The 18,848-nt window shown below is 38.0% G+C and overlaps 1 protein-coding gene across 1 annotated transcript in view; it reads right to left on the reverse strand.

Moving 5' to 3' along the window:
• The window catches only part of ITGA8 (integrin subunit alpha 8), a gene marked incomplete at its 5' end in the record, with an annotated part of 115,599 nt that overhangs the window by 93,371 nt on the left and 3,380 nt on the right, over nt 1-18,848 (reverse strand). Inside the window, 7 exons of the mRNA XM_084201604.1 lie at nt 983-1,026; nt 2,476-2,520; nt 3,656-3,781; nt 4,726-4,771; nt 6,076-6,137; nt 7,577-7,700; nt 10,589-10,689. Of these exons, the coding sequence (XP_084057730.1) occupies nt 983-1,026; nt 2,476-2,520; nt 3,656-3,781; nt 4,726-4,771; nt 6,076-6,137; nt 7,577-7,700; nt 10,589-10,689 (548 nt within the window). The remainder of the gene's footprint in view (nt 1-982; nt 1,027-2,475; nt 2,521-3,655; nt 3,782-4,725; nt 4,772-6,075; nt 6,138-7,576; nt 7,701-10,588; nt 10,690-18,848) is intronic.

The raw sequence follows: 18,848 nt of genomic DNA on the forward strand, positions 1-18,848 counted from the left end.
CTGGCAACAGAAGAATAAGGAAAGTTTCAGGCACACATGGAGATGCTACAGAATTACATCACTGCAAAAGAATTTGACACACTAAAAGATGGTCCAAGAAAGAACAGTTCTTTTTCTGTCTCACCACAGCTATCCTGTATGATCTTGAACAAATTGCTAAGATTTCATGACCCTCAGGTTCCCCATGAAAAAAAGAGGGAAAACTATTTCCCTTCCTTGCTGGACACTGAACAACAGCAAATCAGACTATCGACTAATCAGTGACTAGGCATGAAAAAACGAACTTAAAACATAAAGAAGTATACACAGATATATAAATATATATACATACACATACACACCTTTTTCCTAAAAAATTCTACAAACATTTAAGTCCCAGAGACACAAGGAATTTGGGGTCCACAAAACTAGAGAATATGTCTGCGGCTGTGATCTATTTTCCCAGTCAGGTTACTTGTGGAACTTTTTGCCTACAAGTTAACAGCTGTATTCACAAATGTATATTGTTTTCTCCCTTCACTTCTAACTGCATATCATGGTTCTTTACATCTGGATTTCAGTGTATACACTTACAGCACTGAAAGTAAACAATGGGTATGAATAATCTGAACTTGGACTCCTCTGCACCATGGATACAGCACTGCAAAAAAATACGCTAACCTACGGGTGAGCTTAGGTCTGATAACACTCGGTGGGTAAAGGGATACTTGTCAGACTTAGAGCATAGAGCATGTAATTGTAATTGTGGCTGCCTAGTGAAAAAAGACTTCAGAAGGGACTAAGCACTTACCATTCAAAACCCAAACCAGTAAAGGCATTCCAACATAGCCAGATAAGCCTGAGGGTGAAAGTTAGCGGCAGTTTTCCCTGATTTGAAAGTTTTGTTTGAAGGAGACAGAAAATACAATGTAGCATTTAACCTTACAAATAGCTTAATTGCCTTCTCACTATGAAAAACATAAAATGAAGGTCTAGTACATACATAGCCAAAGTTCTGTGCTCCCCTTGGGACTCCAGCAACCAGCTCTGAAAGGATAAATAATCAACAGTGAACTGGTTTTGCAATCTGAGCTGTACATGCAAGATGTATCCCACACCACTTAAAACTTCCTTGAGACATATTTCAGATCCCTTAGGATTTTGATTTGTGATCTGTATCTGAAAGACCTGTAAATCACTTCAAGCCATTATTTCATAGGACTATAGCATTCATTCGGTTCATTTACTTGCACAAAACATTACACCCTGACTTTTGAATACACCCATCCATGGATCTCTTTCTGTTCAGCATTGCTTAGCATAGCACAGTATAATAACATTATTGGTAGAATTCAGCTTGCTACCTGACAGCTGTGTACTGATGGAACAAGAATTAGTTATGGCATCACATACTAGAGCACAGAAGCTAAATAGAACTGTCCTCACAAAGACTTTTCTTTTTGCCTACCAACAGTTGCCTCATCCATTATTTCACTTGATGCCATGTAAGTGCTTGACAAATTCTGCACAGTCTATCCAAAAGCATTACAAGGAAATTTTTGTGAGTGGCACTGGAAGGATCCACTGAATACATTAAACATTAGACCTAGCTACCGTCTAGGAGTAACTTTGCTCAATGGCGAAATCTTAAACAACTCGTAGAAAAAAGAGTAAAAAAAAAGAGGGAAGAAGCAAAGTGTCAGTCTGCAATCAGTCAGTCTAAACCTTGCCTCATTAGGATATCCATATCAGAAGACAGCAGCAGGAAGTTCAGATAACAGTGCACCTCAGCCACCTGCTTGTACTGACCAAGCCTTCCTCTGCCCCTCACTGGGATCATACACTCCCCTCTGATTGAATTTGTTTGCTCAAGGGGAAGTGGAAGTACTAATGAAAGCCTGAACATGACACAGGATGAATCTCAAGTCAGCCAACCATGCAATATTTTTGTGCCAGTCATTCACAAGAAATACCGATCCAAAAATCATCCAGTATAGAACTCTGAGCATGCATTAAAAAAGCAGCCAAAGATGTAGCCTTCCATTACTGGGGCACCTCTTTTTACACATTATAGTGCTTGGCTCTAAACTGTGTGGTTTTGTGTTTATTTTTTTAATCCTTCCTAATGCAGGGCAGGCAAATTTAACTGCAGAGGGGTTAAGCAGCAGCAGTTGTGGAGCACTGTGTTCACTTGTGGAAATGTACTATGTCCATATTGGTTTTGTGAGTCTGGAATACCAGAGCTGTTCAGCTGCTCAAGAAAGCCACCCCTTATGGAATTTTAAATTTTTGTGTTACTTTAATTCTGTTGTACTGTCATATATGTTATACTGTCTCAGGAAAGAATTGTCTCTGAGAATACTGAGTACAGACAGCTCAAGTCTCACCAGCATTTCAAATGTATAATAGGCATGTTCCTGTGCAGAGACCCAAAACAAGGAATTTAGTAAGTGCATGGTGGCCATATGGTTTTCATTCAAGTGCACAGGTGCTTACCTTGTTCAGAATCCCCAGTAAATTCCCCGGCAGCCACTGAGTATCCTGTTTAAAGATAAATTGAAAAAAACAACCCAACTTGATAAACAATTTCTTTTGAAAAATATGCAAGTACCATCAGATTTGTCTGTTCAATGGATCTGCTGAATGCAAGTTTTTTAATGTTAGTATACTAAAACTGTGCAGAGAAAAGGAAAATTGTTTATCACACTACTATGACTAAACTAGAGGTAGGTTTGAGTGTATAAGAAATTGATCCCTCTTCTCCAAAAAAATTAGCTTCTAAATCAATAATACTTAGTAATTCATCTGAAAAAAAACAAACAACAGGTACTATGGTGTTTTGCCCTAATAGCTATTGACACAATTCAGGTCTTCATTATTGTACTGTAATGTGTGAGTGTCCTGGCTGAACTTTATATGGAAAACAGATTTCCAAGATGCAGTAAAACACCTCTTGGAGCTTTAGTAAACCTACGAGATAGTAACTAGTGTCACAGTAAAGAAAGACTTCTGGATTGTATCAGGGGCTTCAAATCCATGGGATACAGTGCAAGGACACACCTTCAAATTCCACTGAATCTCTTCTATAACTGTGTGAAGAAAAACCTGCCTTACATGCAGAGACATGTCAGTATCCAGAAATTCTTAGAGATCAGTACAAATAATAGATAAGGAGCCTTTTTTCTATTAATTACATAAAATCTTCAAATTGACTTTTGTTATTGCTTACTTCAATTGTATTTTTAAAATATCACTGCAAATAAATTGGGTATTTGTGTAGTACTGTACAAAGTACCCCAGAACTGGATTTGAATTTATGTAATAAAAATTGAAATTGTCTTTAATTACATTAAATTCAATCCATCATCTTGGAATAAAAAAATACATAAATGGGAAAATTTAGTATTTCTGCCTAATTATTTAAGATCAAATAATAAGAACCCTAACAAGCCATTCAAGATCTCAACCTTCAAACCCTGTTGCTGTGCATCATTTTAAGAATGTTAGTAATCTCGCTGAAGTAACCAGCAAACCACTGATTTGCTGCTGTGCTTAAGGCAAAACATGTTCAAATCCTCTCACAACTGGGACAATAGTAATGTAGGGCTTGTTTTCATACTTCTGTAAGACTCACCCTTTTAGAACACATGGATAACCCATCCAGCACTCAGCTTACCCATGTAGTTGTCATCATACGAGGGCGGTGCCACTCCTGTTTGCTTCTCTCGTGCCAGCTTCCTCAGAATATCCTTGAAGGAATAATTTGCAATAATGTCCGCGATGCTTGCAGTGATTACCTGACCTGGATTCAAACAGCTTCATAAATGAAATGGACCTAAAAGAGGGTCAGATTCTATAAAGCAGGGCTAGCAGAACACCAGAACAGAGCAGAAAGGACGCTAGTACTGCCCAAAGAGAGATAACATCTCTCAAGCTTTCTCCATTATCACCCTGGAAGTCTCAAGAGTACACATAAATCATTAAAACAAGGCACTGAATCTCTACTGAACCATTACAAAAACACCTTCAGACCCATTTCAATCTACTAATTCAAACTAAAGTCACTGCACTGTACAAGTGTAGTAGACCAATGAAAGCAACTTCTCAATGGAGAATTCAAAGCTATGAATTCCCTATAATCACAATCAATTGGATCTTCTTTTAAAAAAATGCAAAAACACACATCAAAGAGGCTGACAGTGGGCAAGCTGGTAGGCAGAGGCTGGGAATCAGCTACAACATACATGTAAGAACAGGTTAAAACAAAAATAACCTCTTAATCCTTTAGTGAAACAACCACAGGGTATTTCTACACAAGAAACTGCATCCTGGAACCCACAGTGATGCCTCAAATAAACTTAAAATACATGTCTATAAAAGGTGGTTTTCAAAAATGAAGTAACAAACATTTTTAAAATAGTATATTTGCTCTACAAATATTAGCAATTTTTAAGCCTGCAGTATTTCTAGGGAAAAATTCAACTTATTAATTAAATTACAAATATACTAAAATGCCAACATAAAAATTGTTATTTGCATTTGTTTAACTTCCTATACAACACACATCCTGGATTTTCATGGCTTATTTTTATGCTCAGTTGCTTGTTAAGCGATGCTTTTGATTTACATTTGTTGAAAATAAGATCAGAGACTGGTTATCTTAAACCAAAAAAACAGTGGAAATCTAGAACAACAATACTTTCTCCTTCACTTCTTAGATCCAGTTAACCAGGCAGATGAACATACCTTGCCAATAAAAACTACCGGGCCCGCCTACTATTAGGTCTCCATTCTACAAAAAGCAGAATTAAATTAAATTACACAACAAAAAAACACAGCAAAATTAAGCATGCATGGGAAAAAAAGCAATTTAAATGACCAAAATAATATAAGAATCATGATAAAGGAGAATAGCCATGCTCAAGGAAAGGATGTAGGTGCATGGATATGCAGGAAAATCCACACTTAAAAAAAAGTGAAAATTACCCTATGCATCTGCACTTGAATGAAAGCCCTTTATTTTACCACTAATCTAACATCTCAAAAAATGCTGCTTAATTATAACAAAACAAAGTTAACAGAAAAGAGGTTGCTCAAATTCAATGAAACAACAGTGATGCTTCAGAGAAAATTTATACAACGCAGCTGCAGAATGCACAAAAGAATGGCAATGGTCAGGTCAAAGTTACCCGAAGCCCTGGTGCTGTAAATAATGGCCCAGATAACAACAATCACACAAAGTTTATCCTTTCTCCCACAACATTGTTACTGGACCCCCTTGGCATTTAAGAAAATCTAGTCTTTTCCTTTAGGTACTTTCATCCCCACATGAGAATGGTTTTACTCAATGACTAGTCTGCCACCAGAAGCATCCTTATATAGGCTATTTTTGTGGATGTGACAGCCTGGTCAGAGAGCCAGAAAACTGGGTAAGTTTTCCCAGAATCGGCCTGGGAGGCTTTAGGGAGCTGGAGATAAACAATGATAGCTTATTATTAAAAACAACCTGCAAGTGTTGTTTTCCTACTGTCTGTTTTCTTGTTATTCTCAAGGATTGTTTATGAGAAGGCATCTTGTTAATGAGCCAATCAGGTGAAATGAAATAACTAAATGACCAATCAAGTCCACCTGCATTGGAACAGTGTATAAAAAGGAGCAGTCCAAAATAAACGGGCGCTATATGTCACTCAGCCTTCTGATGGCTTTGTGTCGTTTCTTACTAAACAGTGACATATTTTAACTTCTTAAAACTAGTTGGTGCCTGCCCCAAAGCTTCCTGAAAGTCAAGTAAAGCATTTTAAGTGGGACAGACTGAGATAGAAGCATATAGAAGTTTTTGCCTAATTATCTGTTAAGATAGACTGAAACAAAGTGGAATGCTGCAGAGAAAAGCAGGTGCTGATTGAGTATTTCTTTTTATCAATGAGACAAGAAAGTTTGAAGCTTGAAAAGGAGGAAAGAACTTGCAACAGCTTCGCAAAAGTTTTCCATTTCCAACAGCATGGAGATAAATTCATGATCACCGAGACAGCACTTGAACCCTGCAGATATATCAAAATGACATTTGGTCAAAATCCTTCAGAAGCAGAATCTCACCTTGTAAAAATCTAAGCTGAAACCTGCTTGACAAAAGCCTTGTCCTTCAGGATCTGCATTGCCTGCAATTATGAAGGTAGAAGCATTTTATTTATTTTACAGTGCATGTGGAAGATAACACAGATATTCACGGAGCTGTAATGCTATGAAATGTAATACTGCCAAAATATGTGAAAATACGTATTCTTTTTTAGAAGAGGCAGAGCAAATCAAGACCTTCTATGAGACCCTGATCATGCAGTCCCTTGTGAACATTTTGAAAAATAGGACCTGCTACGTGGGACTTTCTCCTCCCACTGAGATGGAAGGACCCTTGAAACAACTATTAAGGATTCAGTTTTGATTAGCTGGAGATAAAAATGTAAAAAACTCAACAAAACTGTAGAATGCTCCTCACAGTCTGATCTGTCATAAATACAAAAATAAGCGTTTACTAAGGTGTTCTCAAAAAACCTTGACACAGTGTAAGGGTCAGGATGTCTACATGGAAAAACAACTTTCCTCCTGAGTACTATAATTTGTATTCTCCAAATCCTTATATAATTGTGCAAAGTGTGTTGCCCTGCATCTCATGGCAATTCTGTGTGTGCCAGAGTGCCAGAAGACTGCAGGATTGCGAAACTGAGAGTAGGAATGGCCACTTGAACTCTCTCTTCAAACGACTTAAGCCTTTCCCAAAGGCCCAGTGAGACACCAGTAAGTACCTAAACCAGATTTAAGGACACCATTTCTTACACATTCAGCTTTTTTCTGTGCCTGTCCATGCAGAGACAAGGATTAGGCTTTAAAAGGAAGACACAACAAAACTTTGCTTTAAGTCCTGCTACAATAGGCAGAGAATGTTGAACAAGATGAATGACTGATAATAACCTAACATGTGGTATTTTCTGCAGACTTCTAGGTGGCTGAATCTGGTTCAAAATATGCATGTGGTTTATCCCTATTCCCCAAGAAGCAAAGCCCAGAGATGGCTACCACATCCTCAGAACAGCGCAGAAAAGAGTGTGGAACACCAGTGTTAATGTGCATGGCTTTCTTCCATGCTGAAAGCTCTTCACAAATGAACTCTTGATATTGGCATGAGCAATGATGCAGGCTTGTGTGTTTCTATGCAGGGTCTGATCTTCAAATCATGACCTTGTGATGAGACATTTACACTCAGCATAAGTATGAATAATTGGTTTAATATGCTGTCTGGTTCTTATCTAGATCTGTTTGCTATGTTTTAAAGCCACAAAAATTGAACCAATTATAGTTCATTAGGGTAACTGCACACACTTAATTTACTTAGTTTCTCCTCTTTCAATTAATTATACAATAAAGCATCCAATTATAGGCATATGGTTTAATGTTAATTTTTCCTTACACCCTCATTCAATGCAATAACATCAGACAGTAACCTTCATTCAATCAAGACTCAATGGTGTAAAGACTGAAAGAATGAACACACTCAGTGCAAAACCAATTCCTTCAACACAGGACTGTTCATTTTAATGCTTACTGTTGCGACAAGGTGAGTATTCAGCGTAGGCACTGAAGTTCTGAATTGCTACGTAGCAGGTGCCAACAGGGTCCTTCTCAGGGCTGTCTTTAAGGGTTCTCCAATGATACAAAGGAGCACAAGCCTATAAAAACAAACACAAATCAGAAGACACACACGTACTTTCACACACTCTTGCATCTGGCAAATGTAGTTTTTAATAGGCTGTGTACAAGGATTCTCTCTTGGGTTGTATCATTCACATAGCAATGATGACAGAAGAAAATGCAGGATCACTGCTTCATATGATTTCATTATAAATTTTCAGCGAAAAGCACTGATGTTTCACTTACAGCCCTTGGCAGGTGAAATCTGTCAGGGGCTACAAGCCACATTTAAGACGTGTTACAAATACTCTCTAGGTCTGCTTCAAAAGTAATATATTTGCTCTAGTACTGCTCATAGCACAGGAGCTGATCCCATAATTTAAGATGCCTATCATATATATGTGGCCGAAGGCAATCCCAGTTCTGTCCTGGTATGTGGGATTCACATTCTCTGAACCTGAGAGAAGCAGTGAGAGAAGCAGAGAAAAGAATGATCAAAACAATTCTTATCTCATTCGCTGCACCTGTGTTGTGCCAAAGCAGAATGCAATAAGGAGATTGTTTACCCAGAGTGATGGTGCTTTGTCTCCTTGGCCTACCAGGGCCAAGTGTGTGTGTGTGTGTGTGTGTGTGTGTGTGTGTGTGTGTGTGTGTGGGGACTGTCAGCTGACAGTCATGAGATTCTGGGCAGTTGAGTGCTTGGCAGATTCCGTTTAGATGTAATGAATATAGTATAGAATAATATAGTATAATGAAGTACTTAATTAGCCCTCTGATAAGATGGAGTCCTCCTCATCATTTCTCCCTGCCATGGTATGTCCTGAGTTAATGGGCATAGCAGCAGAACCGACTGCACTTAGCAGGAGATTTGTCAGGTTGTTGTCATATGGTCGATCACAATGATCAGAGTGTCTGCCTGGTAATAACCCCTTATAACCCCCTGGTTCAAATCTCCATAGACAGCACACAGTTACAGGGCATTCAACAAGCTGAGTGAATAGTTTTTTGCTAAGGAAGCTTTGGCTAGATATTTAATCTTCCATGTTGCAGCAGTGGTGTTACAAAAATGACAAAGATAAGAGATACACAACTTGTGCAGAGAGAAGCATTATATTTTTTGAAGGTAATCCAGATAATTAGAAAAATAAGAACAATAAGCTCTCAGGTCTGCAAGTCATTCCTCACTGCCCTGAAACTTTTCATTGCCTTGGAGCATGAAGACACTACTTCTCCCTGCAACCTTGCCTCTCCAGGACACAGATCCTTCATTCACGTCCTGTCTTGTCCTACTCTTTCATATACAAAGCTGTCTACCTCTGGCAAGGTATTGCTCTATTAGCCTTCATTCAGCAGTCAGTGCACCTGTATGAACCAAAGTGCTACTCAGAGCTTACCACCAGCCAGAGCTTGTGGAGCAATGGCTTAAGGAGCAGGGACACTTCACACACCCTGCCTAGGAAACCTTGCATATTGAAACAGAGAGCACAACCAGAGTGCAGCAAAGAGGAGGATGTGTCCTGTGGGGGTGATTTTAGGTACAGCTGACATCAAGCCAAATGGATTGAAATAAGAACAATATAATTATAAATGCTGACTTAATGCAATTTACTATTAAAAATGTAGCCTAAAAAACAAATTCCTGACAGTTTGATGACATTTTCTCTTAGCCTACAAAGCTTAACTGAAAAAGCTTTCCAGCTTTGCTGTCCAATTTTTTTGCCTGAAAAGCGTTGACTATACCTCAGTTTCAGATCCTGAGAAGAGTTACCCCAAATAAATGAAGTTTGGTCAGTACAGACACAGCACATCTGTTGGAGATGAGTTTTTCTAATCACTTCATTAAGATTTCACAAATGGTGGCAAAGAAGTATTTTATTTCAATTTGTGAATTGTTTAGTAGACTACAGAAAATGAAAAATGTTCATCTATTTTTAGAGTTTTTTAGAATTTTTATGTTACTTAGCTCTGTAACAGAATATAGTGATGTTTTACTCACTACCAGTTTAATTTCAAAATCCTTCTGTAGGTTAACTACAAGGCATTCAATATAAGGGAAAGCATTTTCTTTCAATATTTCCTCCCTTATGACTACTTTTTAAGTAGTAATTGGAAGTTTTAATCAAATCCCAAGGTAAATTTTTGTTTGGTAATTGCAAAAACTAGTAAAACTAATGACCAAACCAATTATTTTTATCACAATTACTTCAGTGCTGTTTTTAATGTAAACCTAAATGCAATTGGAAATATAAAATGTCTGCGTATAAGCAGCATCACCAGCACTTTACTAGGCAATAAAAATACCTGCCCACTGCTGGGCCCCTGTCAATACAGGTAAAACATTCAGTGAAACAGGAGAACAGATACTGCATTTTGATAGCCATCTTGATTTGGAGCTTTTTTACCAGCTGTTTTTATCAGCATTTTTGCAGCTCTGTTACCATGACTATGACATAGCTCTTCAAAACAATGTAAATGTGACAAAAGAGGCAAGTGCTTTCCTAACTGAACATTAACAGAGGTTCTTGGCTTTCCAAACATTTCATGACATTCAAATACATGCAATTTCACTACATTCTGTATTTAACATTCCAGATATATTTTCATAATACCAAACATTTTATAGCAGACAGCTATCAGTTCCTGGACATCTCTGAAATATGTCCATTACCTGTTAAAAAAATATCATTCACTTCCACAACAATATGACATTCTGCTGTTTGCACATGGCAGCAGGATCATCTTCACTTGATCAGTTCAACCTGATTTTATAGGTTGCTTTTGATTTTTGAATTATATACATCCTCTTTATAATTCATGCATAATCAGAGAGTTATTTCCATAATGTACACATAGAAAGCTATTAAACATATACATTTGAGATAAATAAACATTATTTCCAAATTAATATCAAATGCATAGGACTTACCACAACTTTCTCTTTATGAGCTTTGACTGTTGCCCCAAACCACTGATTTGTCTTAAATTCAATAGGTTCCCTGGTGCCATTGACTTTAATTTTCCTGTTGTCTGACAAGGAAAGAAGCACTATGTTGACAGCTTACTTTTAACACAAGAGAACAGATTAACAGATATATTACATTGCATCTACTTGTCATCATCCCACCCATTCAATAGGAAATTGACTTTTTATTATCATTTAACCTTTTCACTGGCCAGCCAAAGGCAGCTTAAATTCACACATGAAAATTCAAAATAATAACACTTAAACTTTAGAAAAGAATATAGAGGACTGAAATAAGAAATGCTGTGTTTCCCCCTGCAAAAAAAAAAAAAAAAAAAAAAAAGTTTACTTGAAATTTATGATGAAGAATGAACAAGAATCTACAAAAATAGCTGAAAAGCCCTAAAAAGTTTTCTCAGATGTTATAGAAACTTTCCATGTAAAAAGCATGTTCCATAATTAGATTTTGTCAAACAAATGACATTTCTCAGCATGCTTATTCAAAGACCAACACTACAGATAGCAAAGGACTTAGTTTTTAACAGAATTACATGTGTACACACTGTCACAAGAGACAGTTTCCTAATGTTGCTTTATATACACTCTTGCAGATGTCAGCATAAGAGAAGCCATCTGGGCAAAGATTCAGGCCAATTATAATGCATTTCAGGTTTTAATAAAAAGCAGACATCCCTTCCCTTCACCCTCAGTTCTCTGAAGTAAACTGATTTCCCATATGTTCATGAGCTATGGTCTTCCCTTACCAGTCATTCCTAATGAACTTTTCAATTTATACATAAGAAGGGCATTACTCCTACCCCCTTGTATCTGCATTCCCTTATGTTTGTTTCTGGTTCATGTCAGGAGGGATTTCAGAAGAATCAATCCTTTTTAGTTACTCGAAGTCTACATGAAAATAAAACCACATACTGTATACCTTGGAATGTTAAAAAAAAACGTAGTGTCAGATCATATTCTAAGGATTTACATACTTTTTAAATAACTGAGAAAAAATACAGCCAACATTTTAAAAAGTCAACACTCCTTGGGATTTGCCCAGCAGGAATACAGGAGATACCTGAATGTTTTCTAGGATGTTAGCTCAACACTGACTTCAGCTTATGGTAACCTGATAAATATTATAAACTGAATTAGAAAGAAAAATGCATCATACTTGGAGAACAAGGGTATTCCATCTCTGTATCTCTTCCTAATAAACATGAAGGAAATTTGGATGAGAATGAATCTTTTGAAGTTTGAAAGTCTCTAAGGAAACATCTTCCTTCATGCAAGTATTTGCTTCTGTGCTGCACCAATTACAGCAGCTACTGTTGAAGTTCATGATTAGGGAGCTAAATTTCAGGAATATTTAGCTCTTAAAAATTCAGGAAGCATAATTTAAAATTACTCTAAAAATATTAATTTTAAAAATACATGTTGTTGAAGTTAGGCCTAAGCTTGTGTGGATGTGAGGGACAGTGCATTGGACACACCGCATGGCATGGCACTACCTAGATGTTGGCAACACTACTTCCAATTATTTTTTCCAGTGAAGTCAGACCCTTTCAGACTTTAAAGGTTTCTTTTTTCCTTTTTTTTTAATGCTCCAGCAGATCTGAATATAATCAATGTCCACAGATGGGGTCTCGATACAAACAAAACTTTTGAAGCTTGAAAATCAGCCATGACCAGCTTACAGCTGCCAGTGCAAGCCTGGCTCTGAGGATACTCGTGGCCAGTATTCTAACTTAAAAGGAGCTCACATTTTCAATCAAAACAATATTTTTGTCTATTGGCAAAGTATACCAACATTTGAAAAGAAATTAAATTTTAAAGCTTGGACAACCATTTGCAGGATTTATCAAACCACAGCTGAATTTACCAATAAATCTGCAAGAACTGTACATACACACATGCACAATCCCACCTCATTTAGTGCCATACGGTGTAGTCGGAATTCTTCATCATGTGGCATGGGATTTTCATTATAAAATAATTTGAAAAATATCACAGAAACACAAATTAACATATAGGGTTTTTGCCCCCTTGATAAATCTCTTTTGATAGAAATTTTCTAATCAGTTTTGTTCAGCATCCTTGCTAGAGCTATGGAGTCATATTCTCAGTTTCTCAGGTTGTGTCTTAAAAGTTTAGTCTTCTGTATGTAACAACAAATCAGTATTTCAGAATGCTATAAAACATCTACCACTTTCCATGCAACTTTAGCAAAATGAAGCAACATTCACAACTAACTAACTTGTCTGAACACACATAAGCTGTCATTACTGTGCCTCGCTGCAATTGTCCACTACTGAGCTAGTCACCCACTTACATGATCTAAGCCACTTCTTTTCCTCCTGAAGCAAAACTCTGAGAAGGTCAGAAGAATCATGGCCTAAAAGTACCTAAAGTACCTTTTTTTTTTTTAAACCAACTGTAAATAGCTATGGATGACCATCTTAGATTAGTTTCAGATAAACACTATTCATTTACCCACATATAACCCAATCCAGCTTAAAAAAACCCCACACCTGTATATTGCTCAAAACAACATTATCTAAGCATTTCAAAAAGTGGCTTGTCTCTGTCCTGACAAACCATTCTATGACAGGGAAATATCTCTCCTGGTGCTATTTATGGGCACCTGAGGCCCACAGGCTAAGTATGTATCGCACCTTACGCACAGCTGTATTTCTGTGAGGAGCAAAAACTCGGTGGGAATTCAGGCTGCATTCACACATCATCCTCTCTTCTGGAGAAGAGTGCCTGGCCCCTTTTAGGAAGGAGTCCAGGCTATCTTGTATCATGATACGTGACACTAGTGCAAGAGGACAAGCCAGCAGCTGGGCTGGGCACACAGTGCCTGAGCCTGTGCACAGAGAGGTGCAAGGAGTGCTGAGTACCAGCTGGATTGCTTCAGAGCCAGCCCAGGAGCTGTTCCAGACGGTCAGCAGTCTGCAGGACTCGCAAATTTGGCTTGAGCCGCAGCTCTGGAGTCACTCACAATGAAACTGCCTAAGACTGCGCTGCAGACTAAGGCCCAGACAACCAGGAGTATGCAAACAGCAGAGAGATTTATAAATATAAGTTTAGGTATGAGAACATCCTTAAATTGCATTTCAGCAAACCCAAAGCACCTCATTTTTCTACAGCAGGAGCCATGACATGGCACTGCCCTACAATCCAGCTTCAGAAGCAGCTCTGGAGACACAGAAACATGATTATGAAAACCATCATTCCTTCACCCAGTTTTTTAGCTGAGGTACCTAGGGGCTACCAAATGGAAAAATAAAAGAGTCACTTACTTTGCCAAAACAGTAATTGGAAAAACAGAAAAAAATTGAGTTTGGACAGCAAAAAGCAAACCTATGTTAAGAGCAATAGCACAGATTTACTTTTAGGAATTAAAGCCTGAATCTAGAGCAGGTGTTAGTGCAAATTCATCATTTACACATATTAGTGTAAATTTGGTGCTTTCTATGGGAATTGGTCTCCTCTGAGTCACTAAGTCAGCACATCATAAACAGCTTAATAGGCATGAATCAAACATTTCCCTTACCAATATTTTTTTTAACACTAATTAATACCTGCATAAGAGATGTATGGGCAAACACTGGTAATTACTTAGTGTGATTCATTCAGCTCTTGAAAACTTTAAGTAAATAATGCAGCGTCTTTCATTATTTAAAAATACTCAAATGAACAAAAGCAAATCAAGGTGGTGATCACTCAAAGGTTGGACTCCATGATCTCAGAGGTTTTTCCCAACCTAAATGATTCTGTGATTCTGTGAAAATATTTTAATCAAACTTAACACAGGAAAACAATGCTTCTAGTCAGAGCAAAATATCTGTGTATGTAATACACCTGCAGCTCTTTCACATAAGTTTCCATCATTCTGGAATTTTGAAAAGTATTATGTCTAAATACTCTGGGTCTATTTGCCTGTATGTCCTGGACAAACACAGATGTTCATTAACCAGGCATCAGCAGCAGGTTCAGCTACACTCTGCCCTCAGATCTGTGCCTACATGATGGAAAATCCCTTTCAAATACCTGTTTTGATACACCTGTGTATGTATCTATGCCCATCCATCATATAAAAGTATAGTTAAAATACAATATGTGGATTTCATATATTTGTACATAATTATATATACACAGAGTAGAGGTGAACAATTATCTAAATCTATCCATATTTGTATAAAATGTGAATACAAATGCATAAAACAAATAGTTCTAGAAATTTATACAGGTAAAGGAAAGTGAATATTCCTGAGATAACACTTGGAATGTTATGTACAGTTTTCAGACATCACTACTTGCAGGTGTTTGGCCAAATGAAGAGAAAGCAAAGGATGATCTACTTGTGCTTCATCCAGTGTTCAACAGGTTGAGAGAAGAGAGTGCCAAACTCCCATTTAGGTATGCAGCAAAAGGCAAAGGGGCAACCAAGACAAGTTGCAGCAGGGGAATTTCTGAATAAGTCTTAAGCACTTGAAGAGATTCCCCAGAGAGAATGTGTATCTCCACCTCTGGGGTGGTTTCAGAAGCTTGCTACAAAAGGCTCTGACCAAGCTCAGTTAACTCTGAAAGCTGCTCTGCTGCATCATTAGTGTTCTGGCTTACAGAAGGGAAGAGGGAGAAGGAAGGGTCCTGGCATACTTGCTCCCATCTTCTAGAAGTGAGGGAAACAAGGGAATCATGACAATCCTACCATCATATCACTACCATAAGAGCACCTGTTACAAAGCAAAGGTAACTCAGAAACTTTCACAGCATCATTGATATTGGACCCTCCCCAGAGAGGCTGAATTCAAAAGCCCAGCTAAACACTCGGTATGATCTAGGCAACTAAGCCAAACAATTGCTTTGAATTAATGCTGGGGGGAAAAAGGGACTCTGAAATGTTGAGGAAGAGTAAGGATATGCAAAACAGTGTCATGATGAGAAGAGTTGCTTCTATATTTAGATTTATCTGGTTCTGCAGCAATCTATTTTATATCAGGTTTTTACTGTAGCTTAGCTGCTATTCATATGAGTCATTTTAACTTAATAGATCGTATCTAGAGAGCTTTACTTGGACATTCCATGAATCAAAAAAAACCAGAAAGAAATCATCAAACCCAGTAGGATTTTTTTCCTAAATACAATCTGATCAAAAAGAAATTAAGACCTCAGGGCTTGAACTAACATAGCTAAGAGTATTTTTTCCTTTCTTTAGACAGGGCTGAGACTTACAAAAGAATCTTATGAGAGTTTATTATAAATCAGAATGCTACAAGTGAACCATGACGTTCCAGATAAGGTCTTACTGGCATAGTGGACCAAAATGTGTCAACATTTAAAAGTACAACAAAGTTCTCTCTCTGCAATTTCTCTTGAGATGCAAATTCTGTTTTATAACAGGATTCTAAGTTTTCCCCAGAATCTTACTATCTCCACAACTAATGATTTTTTCATGTAACTAAAGCTCTCAAGTCCCACAACACATCTTCTCCTTATATAGTACCTGGGTTCTGTTACAATCAGCTCAACTGCTGGCCAGATCAGCTCATGTTTTTTATCAACTGCATGCTTGGTCAGAACTGATTTACATTCCCCTTCCCTGCTCCTCTTCCGAGGCTGTTCAGATTTTTTTCAGCTAGTTTAGAAAATGATAACCTATTTAGTAAAACTGGTAGAGTTAACTGATAGCAAAGAAAACACCCCAGTGTGTTCCAGAAATTTAAGGGAAGGGGTATCTGAAATTCTGCCTTCAGGACCTAATTTAAAATATAAGAACTTTATGCACCCTATTAAGTATTATAACTAAAAGTGACCTTAATAATGAGTATCCAAAATCTGAACTATTAGCTTTTTACCAGATTTCAAATGCAACAGTGCACTTTAGGGGGTATTGAAGTCTGCTTCTGGCTGCAAGATGCTCTGAATGATTCAGAGGTTGCCTAGTTAACCAAGAGAGGATAAAGTTTTCTCGATATTGCTCTCCTGCTACCTCTCCTGGCAGCAGAATGGAAGAGCACACAGTTGAAACAAGGACTCGGTAATTCTACCTCAGTGTTAAGGCAAAAATAGTCATTGTAAACCCATTTCATACAGAAGAAACTGAAAAGAAGTTAGCTTTGTGCAGGCAAGAGAGGAAAGACAGAGCACAAGTCTTTAATATGATGCCAACACTTGTTTCCCTGTCCTCTCATTGAGTTTCAGAGTATCACAGCCTCACGCTGCAATGCAACCAGACAGCTTCACAAAGTAGGGAAACAAGGGAGAAGAGCCACTGCCCACCAATCTACATTTCCTGGGGTAAGGGGATACTAAAAGCCCTTCCATTATACTTTATCTCAGCTCCCTGCTGCAATGGAGCAGGTTAAAGCACCCATTGTGCTTTCAAGGCTAGTGCTTTGAGCTTCTTCCCAGAGCCTTGACCCTGGCACACAGACCTAGGGAGCTTTAAAGAAGTGCAAACACAGGACTGCAGAGTCAGTTCTGTAGCAACAGCAGGAAACACAGAGAGTTCCTGCTAAAGCCCCTTCTTGGCTGCAGGCCATATCACTGGGCAACCCATATGGGAATGTCCGGTTACATGATTTGCTTATGGATGGGTCAGCTCAAATCCTACATGACAAAATTTCATCCTCCTTCCCTCCTTTTCCCCTCTCTTGCTTGTCAGGAATGCTATTTCATCAATAGGATTAGTTATTTCAAGTAAATAACCTCATTGCTTTGGAAATCTCTGGGTTAGCTACCATGAAAAGAAGAGATAGGTGGCCTGAGAAATTAGTAACCATCTGGGACAACTTCCCCTAGAGCAATTTCAGTTAGGTGATGTGGCTTTTTGGAATGGGCTGCAGATACTCCTGCACCTCACTAGACTCCAATTTAGCCATCTTCTCATGAGGGTAGTTTAGCCCACATACATTTCCACATTAACACAGGTTATGCAGCTGCCCATAGCACTCAGACCATCTTGGGCATTCCAACACATGCACAGTGCCACAGAGAAGGTTTCAGCAATAGTCTTGGTTTTGAGCATCATTGCTGGTAGTAAGGAGCCCAGTCTGTGTTTAACAGGTTGAACATGGCACTCAACAGCAGTCATGCATTTTTTATAGGTTTTTTCTATCTTTCACTACTCTCACATCTGATCTTAGCCTCTGACGAAAAATAAAAAAGAGTAAGGGGGCTTCATAAACCATAAAGACTTTCCTTCTGTCATTTAAAGCTTGCATGATCCAAAAACTAAAGTTTAACACTGAGTGCCACAGTCCGTGCGGTAAGAGGGAGGTACCTGCACCTTGCCAGGGGCTGGGTGCATCCCTTGCAGTGTCATATCCCTGACCCACTGGGAAACACTGCAGTTGTCTCCCACCAGTGTCAGGATGTCAGATTTAGGCCTGGCACTCATATTCTCCCTTTGGGACTCTTTGCCTCAGGACATAGAATGACATTTAGAAAAAAAACCACTTCAGTTATTTTAAAAAAAAAATATATTACTCACATAACTAAATAAAAAACCAAATCTGTTTAACCAGTTTTTACAGAACCAAATATCATCCTATCTCAACACTGAACATCATAAAATTAACCTAAGCAAGACTAAGTTGTTAACTAAGGTGTCTGTCAGTTACTTGGTTCCCTCATATCACCTCTTGAACAAATGCCCCCTCTTCCTAAGGCAACAAATTGTTTAGAAATTCAACAGATTACTTTTTTCCTCTTTCCCTTTCCTGACTCATGAGCCTGTTCATGTTCATCATTGACTCTTAACAAGCCTCAAATGTTGGTGGAGAGATATTTTGTTCCTTTTTAGTTAACAAACCATTCATTACACACCTCAGTAGCTGTAAAATACATGATAACTATAAATTAGTACAAAGTAACTCCACACTATGATATCTGAAAATGTCCAGAATCTTGACTTAAAGCCATCACACAATACTAGTCAGTGTCCTCACTATTTTCATGTAGTAGGACTGAGATAGTAACAGTGTTAATAGAAATAACACAAAAGCATTTGCAAACAAAGGAATCTCGCTTGAAATTAGCTGTACTATTTTTGTGGGAACAGAAATAATCTGTGCAGTTACATGAGTCTAACCAATTAGATATCCACTTAAGATACTTGTTTGTGGCAGTAAAAGTCCAAACATCATCCAAGTGCACACACTGCATGTTCCCTCCTCAAAAACAAAACATTACTTGCATTGAATGCAACACAGCT

The sequence above is a fragment of the Fringilla coelebs genome (assembly GCF_963513975.1).
Source record: "Fringilla coelebs genome assembly, chromosome: 1".
NCBI lineage: Eukaryota > Metazoa > Chordata > Aves > Passeriformes > Fringillidae > Fringilla > Fringilla coelebs.